This window comes from Phyllostomus discolor, chromosome 2 (assembly GCF_004126475.2).
Source record: "Phyllostomus discolor isolate MPI-MPIP mPhyDis1 chromosome 2, mPhyDis1.pri.v3, whole genome shotgun sequence".
NCBI classification, from domain to species: domain Eukaryota; kingdom Metazoa; phylum Chordata; class Mammalia; order Chiroptera; family Phyllostomidae; genus Phyllostomus; species Phyllostomus discolor.
Genome location: NC_040904.2, coordinates 211,501,376 through 211,527,145, shown reverse-complemented (window position 1 = coordinate 211,527,145; position 25,770 = coordinate 211,501,376). Strand labels below are relative to the sequence as shown.

General features: G+C 41.2%; 1 protein-coding gene, 1 long non-coding RNA gene and 1 pseudogene across 4 annotated transcripts in view; 2 read left to right on the top strand and 1 right to left on the bottom strand.

Moving 5' to 3' along the window:
• TNRC6B (trinucleotide repeat containing adaptor 6B) overlaps positions 1–16,400 on the bottom strand; it is a 72,889-nt gene extending 56,489 nt beyond the window's left edge. The window contains exons 1-5 of one of the 3 annotated variants that reach the window (XM_036019654.1): positions 16,134–16,400; positions 11,757–11,778; positions 6,351–6,692; positions 2,161–4,506; positions 198–356 (exon numbers count right to left, since the gene is read on the bottom strand). In XM_036019654.1, coding sequence (XP_035875547.1) covers positions 198–356; positions 2,161–4,506; positions 6,351–6,692; positions 11,757–11,778; positions 16,134–16,190 — 2,926 coding nt within the window. In that variant the 5' untranslated portion in view covers positions 16,191–16,400. The remainder of the gene's footprint in view (positions 1–197; positions 357–2,160; positions 4,507–6,350; positions 6,693–11,756; positions 11,779–16,133) is intronic. The other 2 variants (XM_036019653.1, XM_036019652.1) reach the window with 2 other exon arrangements.
• LOC118499193 lies at positions 80–13,433 on the top strand. Its single transcript, XR_004901717.1, has 3 exons — positions 80–89; positions 11,129–11,138; positions 13,301–13,433. It is a non-coding gene; the product is annotated as an uncharacterized LOC118499193 (long non-coding RNA).
• Positions 16,401–20,449: 4,049 nt separating the features above from the next.
• Positions 20,450–25,770, top strand: LOC118499190 (annotated as a pseudogene).

Genomic DNA, 25,770 nt, shown 5'->3' with positions numbered 1-25,770 from the left:
AAATTAACTTGTGACTTTCAGTTCACTGTTAACATTTTAACATTTGCCAATTCAAGTCACCACCATTTGTTACTAACCATGTATTAAAGGTTCAAGGTCCCAAATCTTATAACAAGTTTAAATAGTAAACAGCCCCCTAAAAATGTCTGACCCCCAAATTAACAGCGAACCCCTCAAAGGTAACAGTGTATACTTACTAGGTTTCATGGCATTTGGAGTGTTGGAAGGTGCATTCCCCCAGCCTGTGGTCGATGCTCCTGTGTCTTCCATTTCACCCCACCCAGGACTGCTTTCATTTGGCTCACCCCAAGCTGAAGTACCATTATCAGGAGCAGGTGGTGTGCTTTTGCTCCAGACTGTAAAAGCAGGAAATGTGTCTCTAAGAATGATGTGTTAAATGGAAAACGATAATATCCATGGGGATGGAGGGGGAAGGAACAGGCGCTCTGAGAAATATAGGTTCCACCTTCACAGAGGGCATTTGGCATTATCACTTTTGGCCCAGTAATTTCAATGCCAGGAAATTATACCATAGTTAAACTTATAAAAGTAAATGAAATTACATATATAACAATGCCCACTGCATCACTGTAAAAACACATTTGGAAGCAACCTAAATATCTATCAAAGAGGGACTGGTTAGACCAATTGTGGATCAACTATAAAATAAATACTATATACAAAGTAATTAAAAGACAACAATTGTACATGGAAATATGGAAAAATTTTATGTAAAATGAAAAAAGCAAGGTGAAGAAGTGCATATACTTATTTGGCTGTGCATAATGCACGACAACCTTGTTGTGCATACCATGCGTGGAATTATGCAATCATTACACCCATGAATAATGCGCGTTTCCTAATTTCCCTAAAAAATCTGGGCAAAAAAGTGTGCATTGTACATGGCAAAATACAGTACTATAATCTCTTCTGTGTAAAATGATTAAAGGATATTTATATTTTGATATAGGCATGAACAAAATGTTTGAATAAGACACAAAATTCTAAGAGATTACCAGTGGGGAGAGGGGACCCTAGGGGCTAAGATTCTTTTATTTATCACCTTTTGCTTTTCTGTACAGTATGAAGGCTTTTACTCTACAGCCATTCCTCAGTACATGGGGGAACTGGTTCCAGGACCAGAATCCATGGATACGCTAGTTCTTTATACGGAATGGAGTAGTATTTGTATATAACTTAATGCACATCCTCCAACATTCTTTAAATCATTTTCGGATTAGCGTTAATACCTAATACAATATAAAGACTATGTAAATAGTTTAAATAGTTGTTATATTGTACTGTTCAGGGAATAACGGCAACAAAAAAAGTTTGTGCGTGTTCAGTACTGTTGCAACTATCACAGGCCTCACTATACAGTATAATAATGTAATTCTGAATTTTTTTTTTCCAAATAGTTCTGATCTGTGATTGGGGAGTGGAGAGTTGAATATTGTGATTAATTTTAACTAAGGAAAGCTAAAACACTTGAGTGGTCTATCTCCTTAGTTTGTTGATATATGCTTTATGGGCACATTCCAGTTGACAGCAGTACTGGTTGATATTACCAGCACTGCTTTTAATTTACTGGGTTTGGTGTTTCCTATTTGAATACAGCGGGAAGAAATTTAAATCCTAGACAACTGATTACCATTAGATAACAATATCATACAAAGTACTCTACTTTCAAAGGTGATCACGTAATTATCTGGAAAGTGACCCACACCTTCCAGATGCCAGCTGTGCTAGTGTGCGGACAGCCCCTGTGAGAACAGCACACAACACTTCCCTTCCCTGGGGAAAAAAGAAACATAGAGGATGTGGCCATGGGTAGAAACAGAATGGAAATCAGCTCTACTCCTGCTATTTTAATTCTTTATTTTTAAATCTAGAGCATAGTTTGTTTACCCAGATATAAATCTTCTGGATTTCGCAGACCAATACAATTACAAAACAATAATTTTGGGAGACCAACACAGGGATACCAACTTCTAAAAAATATCACCAGGATCTATTATCACTATCATTTTATAAAAAGAGTTTCTGTTAATGCAGGAAAAATTCCCAGAACACAGCTAAGTTGAATAAGTACAGCTTAATAAAAATGCCTTGGTTTAGGATTTGTTTTCATCAAAACCTACAAGAAAAGCCACTGCCTACCTGATGCTGATTTACCGGTCATCGGGGTAGGCAGGTTTGGTTCTCGAGGTGCTGGGCCCCCTTGGGAATTCTTATCCCACAGATTCACATTCTTGTAGTTATAACTGTTGGGGTCTCCCCATGCTGAAGTGCCATCATCAATGTCCATTTTCCGACTAATTGACTGTGGGGATGGTTCTTCCCAACCACTGGGTTCCTCATCCTTAGGGGTTACTGGCTGCGGCCCGCTGCTCCAGTTTGAATTGGAAGGTCGTCCGTTGCCTGGAGGTGGTGGGGGTGGGCCTCCCCATGAACCAGAAGCCTCTGGTTGTGGTGGTGGTGGCTGCTGGGGCTGCTGCTGCTGTTGGTGCTGTTTATTCCAGGAACTGGGCTGTCTCCCTGTCTCAGTCCATGCTGGAGATCTCTTGCAATCTTCCCATCCACCTTTGGAAGCTAGGCTTGCATTCCCACTGCTCCCCCAAGTTCCAATTTCACTCTGCCCTCCTTCACCCCACCCAGACACAGGTTTACTTGCAGAACTTTCCCAATTGCTGTTTTTTGCTTGATCAACTTCTTCTCCCCAACCATTCTTTCCAGAAGTCCATCCTTGATTGGTCTGGCGTCCACCTCCCCACCCCTGATCCTTGCTGGAATTCTCATTCCAAGAGGAAGAAGTCTTTTCATCTGGTCGTCCTCCTCCCCAATTGGAAGAATTGTTGTTCTTATAGTCATTCCAGCCTCCTGTGTTCTTGGGTTCCTTCCACTCCGTAGAGGCTGAGAGCTCCCCCCATCCAGACTTCATTTGATTGCTTTGGCTGGGTGCGTCTCCCCAGCCCCCTGAGTTCTTGGTCTGTGTGGCAGCGCTCTCCCACCCCTCAGTTCCTTTGTCAGATTTCCCCTCAGGCCTTGGCACCTCTTCAATATCCCACACTGTGTCCTGCTTAATTTGAGTTTGGCCCCAGCCAGTGTTTGAGAGCACCCTGGGGTCCAAATCAGTTCGGCTCAAAAGAGTCTGCAAGACAGCCTGACAATCAGGATGTGTGGGCCTGTATGACCGACGGCCAGAATTATGACTGTCACTACTTCCTGCTTTGTGGTTGCTTCCAGTGCTTTGACCTCCAACTTCACTTCCTGTGGAGCTGGAAGATCTTCCCCAACAGGGAGCCTGGGCATTGCCTTGGTTTTCAGGGAGGGGGTGGCCCTTTTGATTGTCCCATGCTCCAGTGCTAGAATTTGGTTGGTTTGGACCACTCCATTCTCCAATTTTCAACTCATCAGACCCAGTCGGCTGTTTCCATTCTCCCTGAGAGACCCCAGATGTCATTTTGTTCCCTTCACCCCATTTGTTGTCATTAGAGTCCTGAGGGCCAAAGTTCCAGGACCCACCCGTAGACCTGTTATTATTGTCCCAAGAGTCATTTTTTGAGCCAGTTGACTTCTGAACAGAAGCTCCTTTCCAGGAGTCCTCTCTATCCTTTCCATTGTTCCCATTGTTTCCAGAATTGCTTTGTCCAGAGGCTGTGTCAGTTCCAGAAGGCCCCCTAGCTGCACCCCACGATCCAACACTCCCACTCTTTCGATCTCCAGTGCTTTGTGAAGGGGCATCAGTGCACCTGGAGGCGTTCCCCAAGCCCATTCCAAAGGGCATTCCCTTATTCTCCATGGGGTTTGGTGAACTTAAGTTCAAGGAGTTAGTGTTTCCATTTTTTGGTCCATCAGTGTTATGAATTTGAGCCTGTTCTCTGCCAGAGACAAAATTAACACCCGCATTTTCCATCTTTGACTGCTGTTCCCTGGATGCCTGACCTACTGTGCTAACCTGTGCACTGGAATTACTAGTATCTGTCTCCAATGCCCCTTTCCTAGAATTTCCTTCTTGTACCAGCGCTGGCCAGGCAGATGGGTTGCTATTTGGGTTAAAGTTGCTGAAGCCAGAGCCAGGTCCAATTCTATCCTGACCACTTACATTCCTCCAATTTCCAAGTCCACTGTTGTTCTCTGCAGCAGAGGTGGAAGATTGAACAGATTTAGCCTTAGGGTCAGATTTCCAGACCCCAAGATTACATTCGTTCCCAGAACTTGCAGACTGGCACTGGCTCCCTTTTCCTTTGTTACTAGTGGTGCTTCCTGGCAGAGTGCTCTTCTCAGAGCCAGGGTTCGAGGCACTGTTGTTATCGGTGGTGTTTTCGGAAGAAGACTCAGTGTCTTTGCTGGCAATACAAGGCCACTCTTCCATGTCAGACCCGTCTACAATCACCTTGTCCCAGGTGTGAATTGGGTTGGGGGAGGTGCCGTTGTTGGAGGAGGCTCCCGGGCCCCAAGTGGAATTTGCATAATTTGAAGCAGCAGCACCTCCAAGGGTTGACTCTGGGAAAGAGATTGTCTTATCAGTCAGATACAAATGCACAATCGATTAACATCTCAAGCTGAAACTACCCCCAAGAGAACTTATCATACTTCTCCACAAACTAACATTCCACAACTTGCACCTTCTCATCCAGGCACCATTCCCCATCAGCACTTACTGTTATTTTCTCCTGAATTCATACACTTAAATTTGCTCATTTTTCGGGGCCTAGTTCAAATGCCACTTCTTCTGTGAAGTTTTTTGTTTTTTTTTTTTTGAGCTTATCACCAGAAAATAGTCTTTCCTTGGTTAGAGCCATTTTGGTCAGTGCTGGAGTACTTTGTGTCTTCCCTCCCCTATGTTAGAGCCTTTAAAGGCAGAGACCCTGTTTTGCTAACATTTGAATTCCACAGGCCCAGCACATCGCTGCTCAGTGAGCATCGGCTGAGTATGAATGCCCACCCAGCTGGATGCCAGGGGCAGACAAGCGCAGATCAGTCTGTATGCCCAAGAACTTAATCTGATGAACTAGTTTGGCTCAGCACATATTCTGGTGGAATTTACTATATTTGGCAGGGAAAAAAAAATAGACATGACTTAAACCCAATTATTTCTTCTGAACTTACTTAGCTCCTTTATCCAAGCAGCTTAGTATCAATATGAATTTGAAAAAAAAATTACATAAAGCCATATAAAAGTAAGAAAGCACAGAATCTCACTCTTGAGAGTTAGGGGCCTCCTCGGTTTTAGGAATGTGAACAGGAGATTCTGGCTCACACTGGACCCATGTTGACATGCGGGCCTGGACAGACTGGGTTGCAGAAATGTCTGACACAACTGCCCCTCACACACTTCCTTTTCTATCTGGTTACAAGGGGTCAGGAGGCCTCTCCCAGCTGGCCTTGGGTCTGGCCTGATGGTCACCACAGGGAAAGCCTTATGCACAGGGCTTTCTCTGCATGAAGCCTACGTCACACCAGGTTTCCTTCCACCCTTACTCTGTGCATCAGACGGTGAGAGAATTTTCCAGGCAATTCTATGTTCAGACTTACTAGAATGAAGCATCCTGTTGTTGACAACCACAGTTCATTGTCCTTGCCAACGCTTAATGGTGCTCAAGCTCTGAATTTAACACAGTCTCAAAAAAACATTTTAAGAGATACTTGAAATCTGCTAATGAGCTAAAAAAAAGTTATTTGGAAGTTCTTAGCTGTAAACTGATTTAGTATTCACATGTTGAAAAAAAAATCTCAAAACTTCTAGTAGAACCCTTTAGCCAACAATCCTTGTATCTACATACATTTCTTAGTAAAGTCCAAAATCCAGGGCCTGCTAAAGAAATACTGCTGCAAAAAAAATCTAATAAAATGTAGAATGATATTATTTGGTATCCTCCTAAGATTCTACAGAGTAATCTAAGAGACCATTCTCTCTATCTGCTGAACATTCTGGGAACATAAACACGAGCATCTAAGATTCAGAACACACCCTTGCACTAATCCCACTTCCGGTCATACTTGGAACACACACACTTGTGGCAACTTGGAACTATGGAGGCTTGAAATTGTAATGCTCTTGTCTGAGAAGGGGAAAAAAAAGCTCCAAAGAGCAATGACAGACAGTAGCTACGTCAGCCTCTTACGCCAAGAGCACACATTCACTGGATGCAAAAACCCAGTCTCAGAAGAGAAATGCTGACACACAACTCGTACTGGGATTCTCTCCCATCTTTTGAATGGCCTCGGAAGTCTATATGGCTAATGTGTTCTGTGAACTTTATACCAGGCAATAAATACAGCAGTGCTACCCCTCATCCCTTTCTGAAGCTGCCATGAAATTCAAGCCACCGACACCGATTCCTCACCTGGTGCAGTCCCACTCTCACTCTGCAGCAGCGTTCCTGTTACTTGTGCGTTGTTTGGGTTTGCTCCAGGTGCTGTGGAGGGAGGAGGCCCTGCCCCACCCCCTAGGAGCATGCAGGAGGGTGGAGGGGGCTGCCCACGTTTTAGTAACACTTTGTGGTCCTGCTGGCAACGGAATCGCGGCGGCACCTCCCGAGGCATGTAGCGGGCGGCGCTTGGCGGTTGTCCGTTCGGCACTGCCACCCTTTTGGCATTGTTGCCACCATTGACTGGTGGCGATGGAGAGCTGCCAATTGGGCTGGCGGCCGTTGGTTGGCTTAAACTTGGTTTCGTCACTTCGGGCACTGAGAGAGAGAGATTGGGAAACAACCTTTGAAATCAAATACATTTTTAAGACTTTTTACATGATATCAATTGCAATAAGACAGCCCTTCTTTCATACTATTCCTGATGGACATGGCCTTTCCAAATCGCCCAGCACCTCCAGTTTACTGAAGGATGGAGATTGGGGGTGATGGTGACAAGGATTCAAAGACAGCAATACCATGGAATTCCATTCCTTTGACTAAGGGGGAGAGGAAAGTAATCCCTATTCACTCCCCTAAATCAACAGGAAATTCACTGAAGGGCTGCCTTGGAGGTCTAAGGGTACACATTGTCCCCAGGCAAAGTCCTTAGTAAAGTTCAAGGCTCTCAGCCCAAAGGCCCTGTCCTATCCTCCTCATTCTTGAAGGCCTACTGCTGATAAACTTTTCTGGAAGTCCCTGGTCTAGGGAGGCTCAGCGCCCTCCACTTACGCTCCTGAACACGCCGTCCATTGCACTCCACCACTGGATTTACCACATGACACTGAAGTTCTCCCTTTATAAGCCTCTCTCCCTCGCCCGAAAAGGCCGAGGCCCATCTTCCATCGTTTTTTTCTTAAGGCCTGCCACAGGGAACCTCAACCTAGAGAATCCCAGAATCACCAAATCAACTTGTTGGGTACTACAGCCACCTAAACTCAGAGACTCCTGCTTGGCACTGTGTGTAAATATTAGAAGCATATTAAATCTTTTTGTTTTGTGCCCCCCCCCCCACCCATTTTAAGTATACCTTGCATTTTTTGAAACTCCTTATTTAAAATAAAAATTTTAAAATGTAGATACTTTCCCTATTTAACAGTAATTTAATGTTTCTGATTACTTTGAAAAATGACAAAAGGAAGTGTGGGGATGTGCTGGACGACTGTGAAGCTACACTCTGCAGGACCCTCTGGCTTAACCCAACAGAGGCCATTCTTCTGCACCTGCACCTCCTGTGTTTCATCCTACCAAAAAACTGCCACCCTCCTAAGAAAATATGCCTAGCAAATAGGGGCTGGCAGTCACACAGAAACCATCACTGAGCCTGATAATTCAAATGACTCTGAGGTCAAAATCCCTGACATCCAGGGTAATGCTAGGGCCAGCTCTGGTGGCAATACCATTCTCACTGCTGAAAGGATGCTGAGCCAGCGTGTCAAGCACTGAGCAGGCTCCTTTATGAGGAGAGAGATACATCATCAGAAATCGGGGGCCCAATCTATACCCACTGGACACTGGTGAGTACTCTGAGTAACAGGAGAAATGAGCATCTGCCTGAAGCAACTTCAGGACAACCTTTGGGTTTAACCTTAGCCCATCAGGAGGCTGTACCCCAGTAAGGAAGAGATCCGCCCAGTAAGGAAGAGAGGTAAGAGGACCCATAATGTGATGAGCAGAAGAAACACAGGACTTGAGAAAATAAATTGATCATTGTCTGATATTTTTAAAAAATATTTTATTTTTAGAGAGAAGGAAAGGGAGGAAGAAAGAGAAACACTGATGTGCAAGAGGTATATCCATCAGTTATATCTCTCATGCCCTCAACTGGGGACGTGGCCTGCAACCCAGGCATGTGCCCTGACAGGGAATCAAACCGGCGATCTTTCATTTCACAGGCCGGCACTCAATCCACTGAACCACACCAGCCTGGGCCACCGTCTAATATTTTTAACACAGTACACTCTGCATGAGCTAGAATAGGCAATGGATAAGTAACTGATAAATTGATGAATAAAGATAAATTATTTAACAATCCATTTTCTATCTGTGCCTGAAGATTCTACACCATATGGCATTCTCAATCCCCTTTCCTCATCACGAGAATAAACAAGAAGCTGGCAAGGGCTGGGGGGATTCTTCGCAAGTGGTTTTTAGGATGGCAGGGGCTGTGTTTCTGTGAAGCTGCTCTTCTATAAAAGGGCTACAGTCTTCACTCTCAGTTAACAAGGCCTGTTACATGCTTTGACTCATTTACCTAAAATAGAATAAGACACAGTAAGACCAGCTTACTGGACTGAGGTCTGAACACAGCTCAGCTGATTCTACACCACTCACAGCACAACCTAAGAAATCCGCTGGGTATCACACACTGGGCAAGATACCCTGCTAATGCTCCTTGAGACGTTTTGTCACCGTCACATCTGAGACAGAGGGCATCATAAATCATTCCTTTACTCCCCCCCAAGCCACTTATTTACTCTAAGGATTGAATCTTTTCCTCTTTCCTGTTGCCTTAATTACCTTATGCTATTCTCATCTCACAGTCTGAACTTCTAATGGCCTCTATTTCTGGAATATTTGAGGCTTTGCTAGCCATATGATCTCTGTCCTCATGACTCATCTAGCACCACTGCTCCTAACCAGGTTCAAGTCCTCATTACCTTTCATGTGGGCCGCCTTTCTGAGCCACACGTCGTGCAATACCTTTATACTCACCCTCTCTCCAGAGAAAGCCAGTTCCATCTCTAACAAATGGCTCCCACCACAGTTAGGACACAAAGGTGTCTCTACAAGGTATGAGGGCTACTGCAAGTAATTTAGTTTATAAAATTACTTACTTGAGAAAAAAAATGCTCACCTCAAATATTAATTAGACTAGATTCAAAAATGATCCCAACCATCAATATGCACTCACTGTAATATGCCTCTGAAGAGGCTCAAAAGATAGCTGTGGCCAATGCACGGCAATGCTCCATCAGCCCAGGTGTGCTGGTGGAAAGGTGCTGTCCCTCAGCTGTGTCCCAGGGGGGCAAAGGTTATGAGTTATGGCTTTGGACAACAATATCTAATTTTTAAAAATTTATATTGAGCTGGAAATGTTTCCCTGGTCCTTTCACTCACTCCATTGGTACTTCTGGGATGAGAGTATGTCTTCAAATCTTTGAAGTCAGTTACTTGACCCACCCCAGCCAAGTGGGAAGCCTTGGTTCACATTCTTTAACCCATCTGACCCAAATGCCACACAGTCCGCAGAGGTTTATCTCTGTTCTTTCCATAACGTGGTGCCCATTTCAGGACTGCACATCGCTTTCTAGATACTGTATTTTTTCTAATGCAGCTATGGTCAGCTTAGTTTTTATAAATCTATCATTTCATACGGATACCTCCCATTAAGACAACCATCACCTGAATAACTTTTTTTTATCAGAAGAATTCCAGTTTATTAATTCTTTGTGCTATATTATAAATGGTATTGTGGACGAAAATGAGGTGAATCGAGCTGTGGTACTAAAATAAGGTTCAGATAATTTTTAAACCCTTTTCCCTACATTGTGAGACACACAATGGCATAATGGAGAGAACACTGATTTAGGTGTTAGGAAGTTTATGTTCTTCTGCCACGTATGCCATAAATTAGGCTGCCAACACATCTCGGGATCTTATCCTTCCTTTATCCATTCAAGATCTATTACATTCAACTATTATTGTGTCTGGTACCATGTTATAAAAAGGCTTAAACCATATGATCTCTAAAGATATTTTCATCACTCTGACATTCTAAGGCAAAGGCTCTTGGATTCTATCCCTTAGACTACTCTTCACTTAGTTTCTTTTATTCCTATTTCCACCATGTGAGGACAGGAGCTTACCATCTATTGTATACTCTTCTGCAACAGCCTCTTAGCTTGTCTTCCTGATGTCATAGCAGAAAAGACTAGGGAAGGAGGACAGTGGAGCCTAGCACATGGCATAAATCAAAGATGCCATGGGACTACAGGGTTCCCTAGTCTCACCCCATTTTGACCTCTAGGAGTACATGGGATTGCTAATATACCCCATTCCTGGCCGGGACTGGCTGAGGAACCAGGAGTGTGTCAAGAACATCAGTGCCAGTGGCTATGAAGCACTGGGCACTGCCTTAAACCTGCTTCCCCGTCAATTCATCTTCCATACCATACTCTTTGTTTGATATTCTTTCTATTTAACATCCTCTGGTGCCTGCTCACAGAGAGGAAAGTAAGTTAAAATTCTCTAGCACAGCACAGAAAGCTCTCAGTCTACATCTTCAGCACCTCCTGCCTCTCTGCAACCTACTCTGCCTCAGCTGGTCTAAGCTCTGGGCCATGCCCCTACACATGCTATGTTCTTGCCAACTTCCTGCCTTTCCTCTTTCTTTGTCTCCATTAACAAACTAAAGTCCCCATTAAAGTCACCCTCTGAGGCCAGCTTCAAATTTTTAACCATCTTTCTGACCACCTCCTATTGCTGAGTGTTAATTACTCCTTCCTGTGTGCTACTCTTCCTGACAGCTTAACCCTTCAATCCACTTAACCATATCAACAGTACCAGGAATTTCTGGGACCCAGTACTGACTACCATTTTAATATACTGAATATTTATCTGGCATTTACAAATTCCCCCTCTTTAATCCTTACAAAATCCACATGATACAGGCATTGCTATCTGTACTTTATATATATGGAAACTTAGCCAAGGAGAAGTTAAGTAACTTCTCTAGAGTCACACTGGTAATTTGGTGAGCTGAATAGCTTTTTAACAAGGCTAAATTGCTATGTCCAAATTCCTCCATTACATAGTCTATCTTTTAAATTCCAATCTTACCCTAATCCCTGTTAAATCTGATTTATTACATCAATCCCACAAACTCAATTCTAAGTCTAATACCCAACAAAGCATCTACCTGAGGTGCTTTTTATTATTTGTTACCTGGGCAGCAGGACCAACTGGAGTCCATGCCTTCATATAACCTCCAATTGAAATCCCTGTCCTGATCTCTCCAGAATTTTCACTTAAAAAAAAAAAAATGATGGAAGAATAGTTCTGAAAAGGTTCAGTTCAAAATCATGGCCCATATACTTTCAAAAAGTATTACTTTTTCTAATCTTTTTGCTTCCTAAAAAAAATTTAAGGCCACTACAAATACCACCACAAGTACTTTTTATTTGTCATTGCTGCTCTTCAGTGACTGCAAACCACCAACCTTAATTACTCTACCCTCACTCTCACTCTCACCAAGTGCACTGCAGGCTGAGTAAGCAGGAGTGTAAAATCTAAAACAAAAGGTTCTAATAACTTAAAAGGAAAAAAAGTAAAACAATTTACCTTTGGTTTTTTGTTCCGTGACCTGAAAAATAAATGAACAGATATGAGTAAATGAGATTTGCTAATTCAGTATTACTAGGCTACTTTAATTCTCATAACTCAAGTAACCAGCTATCAGATACACAGTAACAGTTAAAATCCTGAAAGAGAAGGTGGGACATCCTTTTACAGACAATAGTCATCATAACTTACATGACTGTCATTATGAAATCTACAAAAAATTAAAAACAAAAAGCATTCCACTCTCGTTAAATGATAGGTCCTTCTACCAGGAATGCTGTTTGCCATTTTGATTGTTATGACTACAGAGAAGCAAATGGATGTGGCCCAGAAACTGATTAGCTACAGAGACAAAAAGACTCCCGAGTATGGGTTCAAACACTTGATCTCAAACCTAGAAAGCAAAAGTTCAGAGGCCCATCACAGGAGGCATCAGAGGTCATAGTAGGAGAGCAGGATTCAGAACCAAGCTGTGCCACTTCCTGGCTGTGTGATCTGAGTTTTCTATTTATCTGCTGACGGGGGTAATAATAGCATCCTAGCATCCTCCCTGCAAAGGGGTGTTGTAAAGATTAAACAGATATCCTATGGCAAATGCTATTTGTAAATGTTTGCTATTTTTTCTTTTAAATCCTCACCTGAGGATTTTTTCATTAATTTTAGAGCAAGAAGAAGGCAGAGAGAGAAAGGGGAGGAAGAAAGAGAAACATCAACATTTGAGAGAAACATTAATCAGTTGCCTCTAGCACACACCCCAACCAGGGATCAAATTCACAACCTAGGTATGTGCCCTGGCCCAGGAGTGAACCTGCAGCTTTTGGTGTACAGGACAACACTCCAACCAACCAAGCTACCTGGCCAGGGCAATGTTTGCTATTTCTATTAAAATTTATATAAAACAACATAAAATAAGCAAAAGAGTAAAATATGTAAATTTTGCATAAATAAATATTGCTTTGCTAAAAGTATTTCCTTATATAGTAACTACTGTATCTATGAAAGTGATTAACCTAAAAGGTTGGACAGGCTGAATATAATAATGGGCTTTTAGAGAGTTTGGAAATGATAATTAGGAGACTCTTAGAAAACTGTTTCTACTAATAAGAGGAGAAAATAAAGGAGGGCACCTAAGTATACCTGCTCTATGGGCATACATTAGAAAATATCCAAAAGAAAATGCTCAAGAAAAAAAAAAGTCTCAGAATTCCAACAGGGGTTATATTATACATTACATTAATAAGATCATAGGTAATTTTGAACCCTTTTCATAATTTTCAATCTTCTACAGCATTTTCATATTGGTTCTCTGACTCTTGTTACAAAAATATTCCTACAGAAAAGAAGAGGTTTGATTATTTGTGCTAGTGACATACTAAGTTACTGTTATATGAGTGTTCATAAAAACATGCTCACCTTTGGAGGGTTATGGCCTATAGCTAATCAGCCCATTTCACAATGGATTCCAGCACAACAGTGTCAGATGCTAAATCTGAATTAGACAATCTACCTGTGTGGCCTCCTGGAGTGTTTCTTACATTCTTCAGTACACTCTACTGTACTGACTGTCTGGTAGTCAGTGTTTCCCAGTACAAACTGTTACAGAGCTCAATTCAACTGTATACTTTTTGTATAACCCCACTTTCCAAGAATGAACAGATTTGTATCCACATACCAATTCCTTAAGGTAATTTAAGGTTTATACCACTGTAAATATCTCTTAGAATGCCATTATGAAAATCAGTTATACAGAAAGTTGATGTATTCCCCAACTGTGAGTGACAAACCCAAACAATGTCAATGGGCCTTACAACGTGGGTCCTGTTAAAAGAGCTGTCCCCCGCATGGGGAAAAGCTGGATGATCAAAGCACGTGTTCTGCCAACACTAAACAGTGATCCTTGAGCAGCCCCAGCCCAATGAATGTTAATGGAATCCTCCTCTGACACCTCTCATGAATAGAAATCTAACAGTTCACTCAGTGATGGCTCTAGAAAGAGCAAACTGCCACAACCACTGAACACAATGGAGTGAGCTCATGCTTAATTTCTGTGAGAAATAATTTAATTTAGGTTTAAATAAAAGTCAATTTTTAAAGAAAAGTATGTTGCTTGCACTCATTCTTGACCAGTCACTTTTTAACAAACATTTTTTGAGTGACTATCACGCACCAGGCACTCACCATCCCGGTTACTGGAAATATAAACAGGAACCTTGGGAAACTTACAATTAGAGGAAGACAGAAGCAAAGAGATGATCATAAAGCAATGGGCTAGGCAGCGAGAAAGATGTGGAAGGGCTAAGAAGCACAACAAATGTTTGCTGACTGACTGGCTGAAGGACTGCATAGTAGAACCTCTGGCACATTCTATACAATTCTTTGCATCATAGCACATTTTATGCCTCCTAGCTGAGGTGTCATCTCTACAATAAAGGTGAAAACCACTAAGACAATCATGTGGTAAGCTTTGTTCTCTCCTTAAAACTGCTAAATCACAACTTCATTCTGAAATTTCACAATGGTTTAGTATGATAAAACAATACCAAAGACCACGTGTGGGTCTAGATCCTGTGTCAGCCAATCTAGAACATTTCTGAACAAAATGACTGGATTTTTATTGTTCATAATTAACCATCTGAAATTTTATTTATGGTGATTTTTCTCTTTACCAAAACATCTTAACCAACTCTTGATGCAGATGCAAGCACACAGAGATCATCCAGCTGAATAGACTACATTCTCTGCATAGGTAATCCCGACTCACTCTTGAACAGTAAACATAAACCATCTTTAATTTTAATCATTTTTCTATTAGTAGGGTCCATGACGCAAGTTTACAGATGTCTATCGTATTAACGGTTTCTAGATGCCGACGCTCGGTTTAAGAGAACACACTACTGTCTATGTGAAGAACAAGAATGGACTGCACAGATCCTAGTCAACTGCTTTACTTGGCATTTTCAAGTTCCCCAGTGTCCAGCCCATTAACCATCCACTCCCACAGACTGCAAAACCCAATTTTTGTACCAACTTAGTAAATGGAATATGAATGCCCTAAAAGAAAGAAAGCTTTTACCGAGGTTCACTCTCCTATCACTCCAGTTGGAGGGTCAGCATGTGCAGGGCACAGGGGCAATGCTCCTAACACCCTACGGCTGGTGGAGCTGCTATTCACAACCTCAATAATGTGCAAGTGGCTGCATACCCAAAAGGAGGTATGAAAAAAGGTATCTGGGTCATTATCTGACAACTTTAGTCAAGCTCTTTGCTGTCATGCAAGACACTTCTAACAAGCTCAGGTTAGGAGGAGCACAGGCACCCAGGTAGTATGAAGACATGACGGTGGGCACACCACTATTCATAGAAACAGAAACAATAGAAAGCAGACAAAGAGCATTAACTGTCTATTACAGAACCAAAGAATAATGAATACTTCTTTTAATTACGCCATGTAGAAAAGATAAATTATATTTCACAGGTTTCATGTGGCAGGGTTATAGGCAATCCAATTAAAAAAATATTTCCAGTATTGCTTTTAATGCAGGCACTCATAAATTATCCAATTTTAATTAATTTGGAAAACTGAACTATGGGAAACACTACAACCAACAGTGCTGGGAAAACTAGCGGAGTCCCTTTTACCTTCATGGGCTGTATTTGACTGCCTTGAGTCTGTTCTAAATCTAGAGTTCCCTATGAACCTTTCCACAGTTTCCACCTCTGAAAACTTATCTTCAGTAACCTGGGACCACATCAGGGACCCTTAAGCCTGTCTTTCACAGTGAGGCCCTGCTTCCCATGTTCTTCAGACAGTGGTAACAAGAACTGAAGGAAAATTATTTTGCCTCCCAAAAAAGGATTAAAGCAACCCTGCCGAGCCACCATCCACATGAGGCAACAAGTAAAGGAGTGGCAAGGTGGGCTCAGACATGAGCCCAGACAATGTCCAAGGCAGAGGGGCATGCTCTGCAGCAAAGGGAGCAGGGAAAGGGAGTCAAGCCCTCTCTGCTCCAAAAGCCCATCAGACAAACACTCCAGCCCAGTCTTGATAATTGACAGCTGTCTGCCCTTTTTTCCTTTTAACATCTCTTTTCCCCAGATCCTCAGCAAGGGATGTTTCTCTATGAAATTATCAAAAGGCAGGCTCATACAAATGACAACTCTGGAGATGGATCAAAAGGAGAATAGCAGAGCAAACTATGTCAACTCTGAAGTTATTCTATAAGCTTGCTTAAGAAAATGGAAATTAATTATGATACAAACAGGGAAATATGACCAGAGTTCAACTGATGGTAACTGTTTTGCCTTTCTTAATACTATTTACTGTTGTTTTCATAAAATCAGCAGCATTACTTAATAGATATATTTGATTAAACCCACCTTCTGAGTGGCTTCTTTTTTCTTTTTATCCTCTTTCTTCCTTTTCTTGTCTTCCATTAACTGTTCTTCCCTTTCTTGCTCCTTCTCTCTGTTAAAGGAATATCACACCAGAAGGTTAAATATCTGTTATTTGTGGCAAATCAAAAGCTTGTAGATGGTGTACAAGGCAACATTTTATCTCAGTGACCAAGGAGAACACATTATTTTACTTAAACTAGGAGGTTGCAAAAACTCACCACATTTAGTTATCCCCATATATTGGTTTGTCACCCCTTTTGCAAAACATAACATTAAGTTTGTTTTCAAAGAAATACATTAAAGTGAGGGTTTTTAAAAAAAAGATTTTATTTATTTTTAGAGAGAGGGGAAAGGAGGGAGAAAGACAGGGAAAGAAACATCAGTGTGCAGTTGCTTCTCAGGAGTCCCCTACTGGGGATCTAGCCTGCAACCCAGGCACGTGCCCTGACTGGGAATTGAACCTGTGACCCTTTGGTTCACAGGCCGGCACTCAATCCTCTGAGCCACCCCAACCAGGGCCTAAAGTGACTTAAAAACAACAACAACCTTTCAACCAAGGTTCTGGGGGTGGGGGGAGGGGGGCAGAGGTGGGGAGAGAGAAACAATGATTGGCTGCCTCCCATATGCACCCAGGATGGGGATCAAACTTTCAGCCTAGGTATGTGCCCTGACTAGGAATCAAACCCACAACCTTCTAATGCACAGGACAACACTCCAACTAAATGAGCCACCTGGTCAGGGCTAAAGTGAGTTTTTATGAGATCTTCCTAAAAGAACACATACACACTATGTGGGTGTTTCCACTCATCAAAGAACCTGATTTAAATATCCAGTATTTTAAAAATATGGCAACATCCAGTTGGCTTCTGGCAATATTCTTCACAAATAACACAGAACATGTTAATTTAATTATGGTACGAAGGTATTTATCATAATTTAGATGTTTAGCACAACATTTTCAGAGTGATTAGTATAACACTCTACGTTCTACATCTTGTGTTTTTAAGGCAGGTACCAAGTGTCCTATATATAAGGTATTTTTTATTGGGTGAGTTCACTGTTGCATCTTCCTGGCGCATCTGAATCAGGCTGTCCTCCCCTCAATTAAAATAAAAACAATACACAACAATAGGACTTCTGGCCAAGATGGAGGTGTAGCATAGGTAGATATACTTTGCCTCCTCACACAACCAAAATGACAACAATAAATTTAAAAACAAAAAACCAACCAGAACTGCCAGAAAATCGAATTGTATGGAAGTCCAACAACCAAGGAATTAAAGGGGAAACATTCATCCAGACGGGTAGGAGGGGCAGAGACGGGAAGCTGGAGAGGAGAGGACGTGTACCAAGGCAGTGGCTGGCAGAGTGGGCGGTCCCACATTCGCATGTGTATACTCCGGAACAACTGGGGAGCAAGACAGATCACACAAGCCAGGGTTCCAGCGTTGGGAAATAAAGCCTCAAAACCTGACTGTAAACATCTGTGGGGGTTGAGGCTGCAGGAGAAACTCCCAGCCTCACAGGAGAGTTTGTTGGAGAAACCCAGAGTCCTAGAATGTACACAAACTCACCCACCTGGGAATCAGCACTGGAAGGGCCCGATTTGACTGTGGGAAGTGGGAGAAGTGACTGAAAGCCAGCAGAGAGTGGAGCAAGCAGAACTGTCCCCTCTCAGACCCCTCCCCCACATACAGCAACACAGTGCAGCCACATGGGTTGCCCTGCCCTGGTGAACACCTAAGGAAGGCTCTGCCCCTTACTACTAACAGGCCTGTTAGAAAAAACAAACATTTTTTTTCCCCCAAGGCCCAAGTGAAAGAACAGATCAAAGCTCCAGAAAAAATACAACTAAGTGGCGAAGAGATAGCCATCCTATCAGATGCACAGTTCAAAAGACTGGTAATCACGATGCTCACAGAAATGACTAAGCATGGTCACAAAATAAAGAAAGAAATGAAGGCTATACAAAGTGAAATAAAGGAAAATGCACAGGGAACCAAGAGTGGCAGGAAGGAAACCAGGACTCAAAATCAATGATTTGGACCAGAAGGAAGAAATAAACATTTGACCAGTAAAGAATGAAGAAACAAGAACTCAAAAAAATGAGGAGACACTTAGGAACCTCCAGGACAACTTGAAATGTTCAAACATACAAATCATTGGGATGCCAGAAGGAGATGAGGAAGACCAAGAAACGAAAACCTATTTGAAAACATAATGAAGGAGAACTTTCCCAATCTGGCAAAGGAAATAGACTTCCAGGAAGTCCAGGAAGCTCAGAGTCCCAAAGAAGTTGGACCCAAGGAAGCACACACCAAGGCACATCATAATTACTTTACCCAAGATTAAAGATAAGACGAGAATCTTAAAAGCAGCAAGAGAAAAGGAGACCTTACCTTCAAAGGAGTTCCCATAAGACCATCAGCTGATTTCTCAAAAGAGACCTTACAGGCAAGAAGGGGCTGGAGAGAAGTATTCCAAGTCATGAAAAGCGAGGACCTACATCCAAGATTGCTCTATCCAGCAAAGCTTTCATTTAGAATGGAAGGGCAGATAAAGTATTTCCCAGATAAGGCCAAGTTAAAGGAGTTTGTCATCACCAAGCCCATATTATATGAAATGTTAAAGGGACTTATCTAAGAAATAGAAGAAGATAAAAAACTATGAACAGTAAACTGACAAAAAACTCACACCAACAACCGAACCTAAAAAGGTGAAAACAAAAAAGAACTAAGGAAACAGCTAGAACAGGAAGAGATTCACAGAAATAGAGATCACATGGAGGGTTATCAATGGGGAGGAAGAGGGGGACGAATAAGGGGAGGCACAGGGAATAAGAAGCATAAATGGTGGTACAAAAGAGACAGGGGGAGGTTAAGAATAGTATGGGAAATGGAGAAGTCAAAGAAGTTATATGTATGACTCACAGACATGAACTAAGGTGGGGGGAGGGGTGGAGAATGGAAGGGAATAAAGGGGGAAAAATGGGATAACTCTAATAGCAATAATCAATAAAATATATTTTTAAATTAATAAAATGGAATAAAATAAAAAATAAAAGATACACAATAAAATTTTAGTTGAATAAATGTGCTAAATCTTAAGAAATTAAGATAACATAATTTATACCTCACATTTGAAAAGTAAAATTTAATATTCATTCTCACGTACTACAGAATATAATTTAATATATATTCTAATATAATATATATAGAAAGCTGCTAACTTTCACTCTGTGTATCAACTGGAGAAAACGTATAAGCAACCACTGGCATAACTTCAAAGCTCAAAGCAGGAGACCCCAGATGCCATGTTAACTGAATTTCAGAACTTGGAGGATGGCTGGAGATCTAGTTCCCAGGTCCCCAACTTCTAAACAGATACAGCCTGCAGTACTTGTGATTTTAGGAGATCAACATATCAAATCCATGGCTTCATAGATATCTAGAAAAAGGCCAGAAGTCAGACAATTAAAGACCAATGTTAAGGTAAAGGTTTGCAGATACAGCAAAAATTACAAAGACAGTTCCTGAAGGACTCATTGGGGAGTGGAAATCACTTCACTTATACAGAAGGAACTGAAGATCAACACTGAGGTGAGCTCTCATGAACAGGTAATTAATTAATGCTGTACTTACAGAAGAGGAGAACAACAACAACAAAACCCCAAGAGTTTACCGACATGTGAAGTTTTTAGTGGCTCTGTCCACATTCACATTTTCTTGCTTACTCTCTAGACATAAGTATACAAAAGCCTAATGTGCACAATTCCTACTTTACAGGTAACTTCCATGAAAACTTTAAAAATACAATCATGAAAGAGACTTTACTGAAATTTCCTTAGGTTAGAACTGGATTTCTTTGGAGTCAGATTATGCGTACATCAGTCTCAGCATGGAGCTCTTGGTGAAAACCCACTCACAGCTGTGCATTAATAGATTTACGGAAATTGGCAAGATGGATGATGATCATCTAAGGTAGGCTGACCACAGGTCCTGTTACATTTGGCATCCAGAGCCCTTTCCTTCCTCTAGATGCAAAGGAAAGAAAAAGATGGGGTTCTTCATGACCCAGTTACTGTAACTTGGTTTTCATATTTTAAAGTGCAACTGACTACAGGAAAAGAGCAAACACAGCATGCATATCTCCTATTTAAATAAATATTTAATGCTTTACAAAGCATTGTTGTATCTTTCTATGGCTAGTCTAAAATTAAGAGTTTATTTCAAAAATGCAATGAAAAATAGCAGTAACTCTTTAGTGAGACACATTCTTAAAAAAACAACTAATCTTTTCAAATATTTCTCCCTATAAACAGGTAATTCGGAGAAAGGGACTGAAAGTCATGTTCACTACAAGCAAATTTACTTCCAAAACAAATATTTTTCAAAGCTTTCCAGGAGACAGGCTGTGCTTTCACCCTGATCTTTTAAAGTGTATATTGGTAAAATTGAGTCTTCTCTTTAAATTTCACGTCCTTCAGAAGAATTTATTTCCCCAAACCAAACCTGACTTAAAAACCTGCCATTCACTTAATAATGCATCACATAATGTGGGTTCGTCTTTCTTCTAACTCAGTGGTGCTCTATCTTTGCTGCATATTAGCATTGTTTGGGGAGACTGAAATAGTCCAATGCTGAGTCAGAGCCCAAGCATGGTGGGAGGGCACCCATGTAGGGAAGGCATGTAGATGGTGGTGATGCAAGACCAGTTACAGAAGGGAGGACTAATCAGTAAATAAATACATATACTAAGGATAGTGAGTCAGGTTTCTCACTATTACAAAAGGAGTTACCAAAATGAAAAGAGAGAATGCACCCTGTGTAGTTGGATCTACTGGCATGAACTCATGGTTTTTAATATACTATAAGCTACTTGCCTGTTAATTATTTAGTAGTCATCTCAATAATCAGATGAACTGTTCTTGTATCAGAGTGCTTGTGTTCAAGTAACTCTTATTTTACTAAGAGTAATGGCCCCAAAGTACCAGAGTAATGATGCTGTTGATTTGAATATGCCAAAGAGAAGCCCTGAAGTGCTTTGGTTAAGTGAAAAGGTGTGCATAGGAAAAACAGTGTATATAGGTTTTGGCACTATCCATGGTTTCAGGAATCCACCGGGGGTCCTGGAACATACCCCGTGTGCAAAGGGAGACTACCCCCCCCCCAACACACACACACACACACACACACACACACACTCTATTACAGAGAGGGCTTGAGGAACAAAGAACATGCAAATGCCAATGAATGGTATACTTACCACTCAGATTGTGGATTCTAAATACCATCCTTCGCTAAAAAAAATCCATAGTTCTTTGGAAAAAGAGCTGATCTGGGGGCTGAGGCAAGGAAAGTACAAAATGAGCCTGGAATGCTTGTTTGCCAAGAAGCAAGGAAATGTTCAACAAATGATGGGACATGTCAAATGGTGGCAGAGGTCAGTCTGAAGAGGCTTGTACATGTTAAATCTGGGACATGTGTTCGAAAGAAAAGCCTCACACAAACTAGTTAAATCACTGAACAAACATACACGGAGTTACTGCTCCACGTCAGGCACTGACCTATGCACTGCGGATGTAACAGTGGGCGAAAGAGACTGTCCCTGCCCTCTGGGAGATGACACTCTAGATGAGGGGGAGACAGACAAAATAAAAAGGCAGTCCCAGAAAATCATTACAGACGTGGTGAAAAAAATAAAGCCGAGAAAGGGACTAGAGAGTGATCAAAGGGGAAGGGACGAGGGAAGAGGGTGGGCTACCTTATACAAGACGTCCCCTGAAGGCCTCTCTGAGGCGTTTATATCTGAGTGGAGCCCTGAATGAAGCAAGCTTTCTGGGAAACGAGTGGCTGTACAGCAGAGGAAATAGTAAATACAAGGCTTATTTACTCCTGGATGGAGAGCTCATGGTGTGAATTTTTTTTCCTGGAGGGGGAAGGTGGCACACTCCCGTCTTTCCATCACCTCCCTTCATGGCAAACACCCCACACACCCTTCACTATTACTCTGTAGTAGTGCTCACTCCTACCAAAAGAACTGTGCATTGTTATTTCTTAAAAGCCTGCCTTCTCCTTCCCTCCCTTCATTATCCCAGTGCCTAGCTGGTACCAAGCACTGTGCTGGAAGCCGAGAATTCAGCAACAGAAAACGTGCAGTGCTATCTGCCTTCCTGGGGCTCTTAGTTTAACTTCTTAAATGGCTGTACCTTGCCTTACAACAGCTTCAGGGCAGGAAACTCTGTTCTTACTCTGAAGACAGCCTGCAGTGCCTTTGGAGTTTTGACCGTACCAGATCTTTGGATATGTGAATTCATAGCTTGTGATAACCCAGGTTAGAAATCAACTTCCTTCCACAAACTAGAACCATGAATAATAGTTCTTGAATTCAGCTGTCAAAGCCCATCATCCCTCAAACATCAGTAGAGGCGAGGCTGACAATGTCTTACTTGAAAGTGCTAATCACCAATACGCTGACTGGAGTGAAAAGATGTGAGAGTCTCAATTCAGCTAAACAACCAGGACTCATCTTGACAGGAAAACACCTTCAGATATAAAGAGAATTTTCCTTTTCTTTAAGGTGTGGATAACTGGTTATCACAGCATCACAACCTGTTCCTGTGCTCTGTGGTCACTAAGTGTGACCACTAGTGTGGCCTCTAGTGCCAGTTTATAACCAACTCCACACAACGGAGGGAGACAGACCTGAACAGACACAACTGATCCATCCAACATGTGAAACACGCCAGATGTAAATCAACACTCTAAAAGACCTGTTGATACATCAACAATTTAGATGTACCTTCAGAAAATTATGGTAAGTGAATAAGCTAATCCCAAAGATTACATACTGTGTAATCCCATTTATATGACGTTCTGAAATGACAAGTAGGGTTGCCAGGGGGTGAGATGGAGTGAGGCAGGTGTGGTTATAAAAGGGGGCAACACTACTGATCTGAGGCGAAGGAACTATTCTGTATCTTGATAGTGGTAGCAGGTACATGAACCTACATGTGATAAAACTACAGAATTAAACACACATACACACAGAAGTACAAGTAAAACTGAGGAAGTGTAAATAAGATCAGTGAGTTGTATCAACTTATCTGGGTTACTATGTTGTACTACAGTCCTTAAAGAAGAAACCATTGGTGGAAACTGGATAAAGGGCACATGGAATCTCTGTGTTATTTCTTACAAGGACACGAGAATCTGTAATTACCTCATTAAGAATTTTAATTTTTAAAAAAGCCCTCAACACTGACTCATCTTGTAGTCATCTGTTTAAAATTTTTTTAAGGGCTTCCTTTAAACATTTTTTTAAATAGCTGTTTGTGAAAGTCATGTAAGAGTCCAAAAGAATTTTAGAAATAATTTAGGTCCTGATATTCACAGAAATGCATCTCCAAATATATTCTAGAATCTGCACTTCACCCTAATATGTTCAAATCATTAGTTTTATCAATCAAGTTTCCTTAAGTACATTATACGATAAATATGATACCACAGGGTATTTAAAATGCTCTATTACCACAGTTCACAATGAATTTTTCTGTAATTGAGAATTTCAGTGATATTAACAGTAGTAGAAGCTATTATTTGACTTTTTGCAGGACACGTGCATCAGCTCAGTCAACTCCAATACCAAGCCCCTTCTGGTCTATTTCCTGACTCCCTTACAACTAGAGATTGGAATGTGCTTTGTGCTGTACCAATACGTTGTGCTTGTGTGTGACTTTAACAGGGAACTGACAGGGTACAGGCCATCCATCCTCTCAGGGAGCACGACAGAGATGATGTGGTCCTAGAGCCGAAGCCTGTTAATGGTGGTTTCCTGAATGCACAGGAAGAGGAAAAGGCTCCGAGGAGCCCCCAGTTTCATAGTGTAGTTCCCAAGGATCTATGAAATAGCCTTACCACTTAATAGAACCCTGGGACAAGTGGCAGTGAGTACTACTGTGTGCATACTAAGAACTCTGTCCAACACTGATTTATATAAGGTTTCCAAAGCATATCTTATATATGTGCCTTTTGTAGACATTTATTTCCTTAAAAGGCAATCAGTAATTTGGCAATTTATAAAACAGTAAGAAAATAACTAGACGCAAAACCATTAACAATCATAGTCAACTGAATATTAATGATAGCGCACACATATTTGGGATGAGGAAAATTAACAAAAGGAATATAATGCAAAAAGAGTTAAGTAATGTGCTTGAAGTATCCATTTAGACTGTTTTTAATTAAAAATGTATTAAGAAAAAGATAACACGTTGGAATATATCCATTCAGGCAGAGGAAATTACATAGTAGGGACTTCTAAATAAATGTATTGGAGTTGTTCTGAACAGTTTTTCATTTGCAGGATCTGAATGAGGGAATTTAATGGGATGCTAATATAATTTGCACATGATATTAAATTAGTAGATAAGATCAAACAGCACCGAAGCATAAAAATCATTCTAACACTGCGTAGCTCACAGGAAGAAAATTTAACACAGCTCCTTCTATATATGGGTTGTCCTATATGAAGTTGTATAAAGCAATGCTTTTCAAACTTCAATGGGAATCTTGTTAAAATGTAGATTCTTACTTAGTTGGTGTGGGTGGGGACCTACAACTCTTCATTTCTAATAAGCTACTGATCTCTGGACCTTACCTTAAACTGCACAGGTATAATGAATTTGGTCGTTTCTTTCCAAGAAGATATGGAATTGTAGCCATTTATCCAAAGATAAAGAACCTCATTAAAATCAAGCTGTGCCTTGTTATTACTATCTGTATTTCAGTGCCAAATTACAATGCAATCTTTATGAAGATATGTATATTGAAAAGCAATTAAACAACTAAGGTAGTAAAAATATGCATGGAATTTCACCGAAATGATAACACTAAGAATAGCTGGACAAGCTATTCCTTAAGATGGCAGCCACTAAAGATGGTTGTGGCTTAGGAGAAGTGGCTGTAGGGAATGAATGGGCAGTAGCTCAACTAATGTAGACTCCCTCCTGAAACAGCCTAGGAATGAGACTACAGGTACAGTACTAAAGAAACTAGATGAACAGTACCAAAAGTATAAGTTTATGGAACTTTGACTTGCTCAAAAGAAAAAAGGCTGAAAGGTCAGATTCCTGAAACTAGCAGATTTCAGAAATTCTAAACACATGCAGAAGAAAGAGAGTCCACCGACTCACTGGGGACCAGACCCTTACTGGCTGATAACCTGTACTGCAAAGCTTCAGTTCCTCCTACTGATAAAGTGTGTCTGTGGTTGGAGGCTAATGTAGTGCTTGAATATATTGATGAAGCTCACACATTGTTGGAAAAGAATTTATTGACTGCCACAAAGAATCTTGATTCGCTTGAGAAAGACCTTGACTTTCTTCAAGATCACTTTACTACCACAGATGTCAATATGGCCAGGGCTTATAACTGGGATGTAAAAAGAAGAAACAAAGATGATTCTATCAAGAACAAAAGCATAATGCTGGCAATAAAATTAAAGTAGTACAGTTTTCTAAACATGTCCATTTAAATACTCCAAAGTTTATCTGTAAAGGTTGAAAAACTTTGAATAATTCTTAACAGTATAAATTATAATTAAAACTTTAAAAAAAATT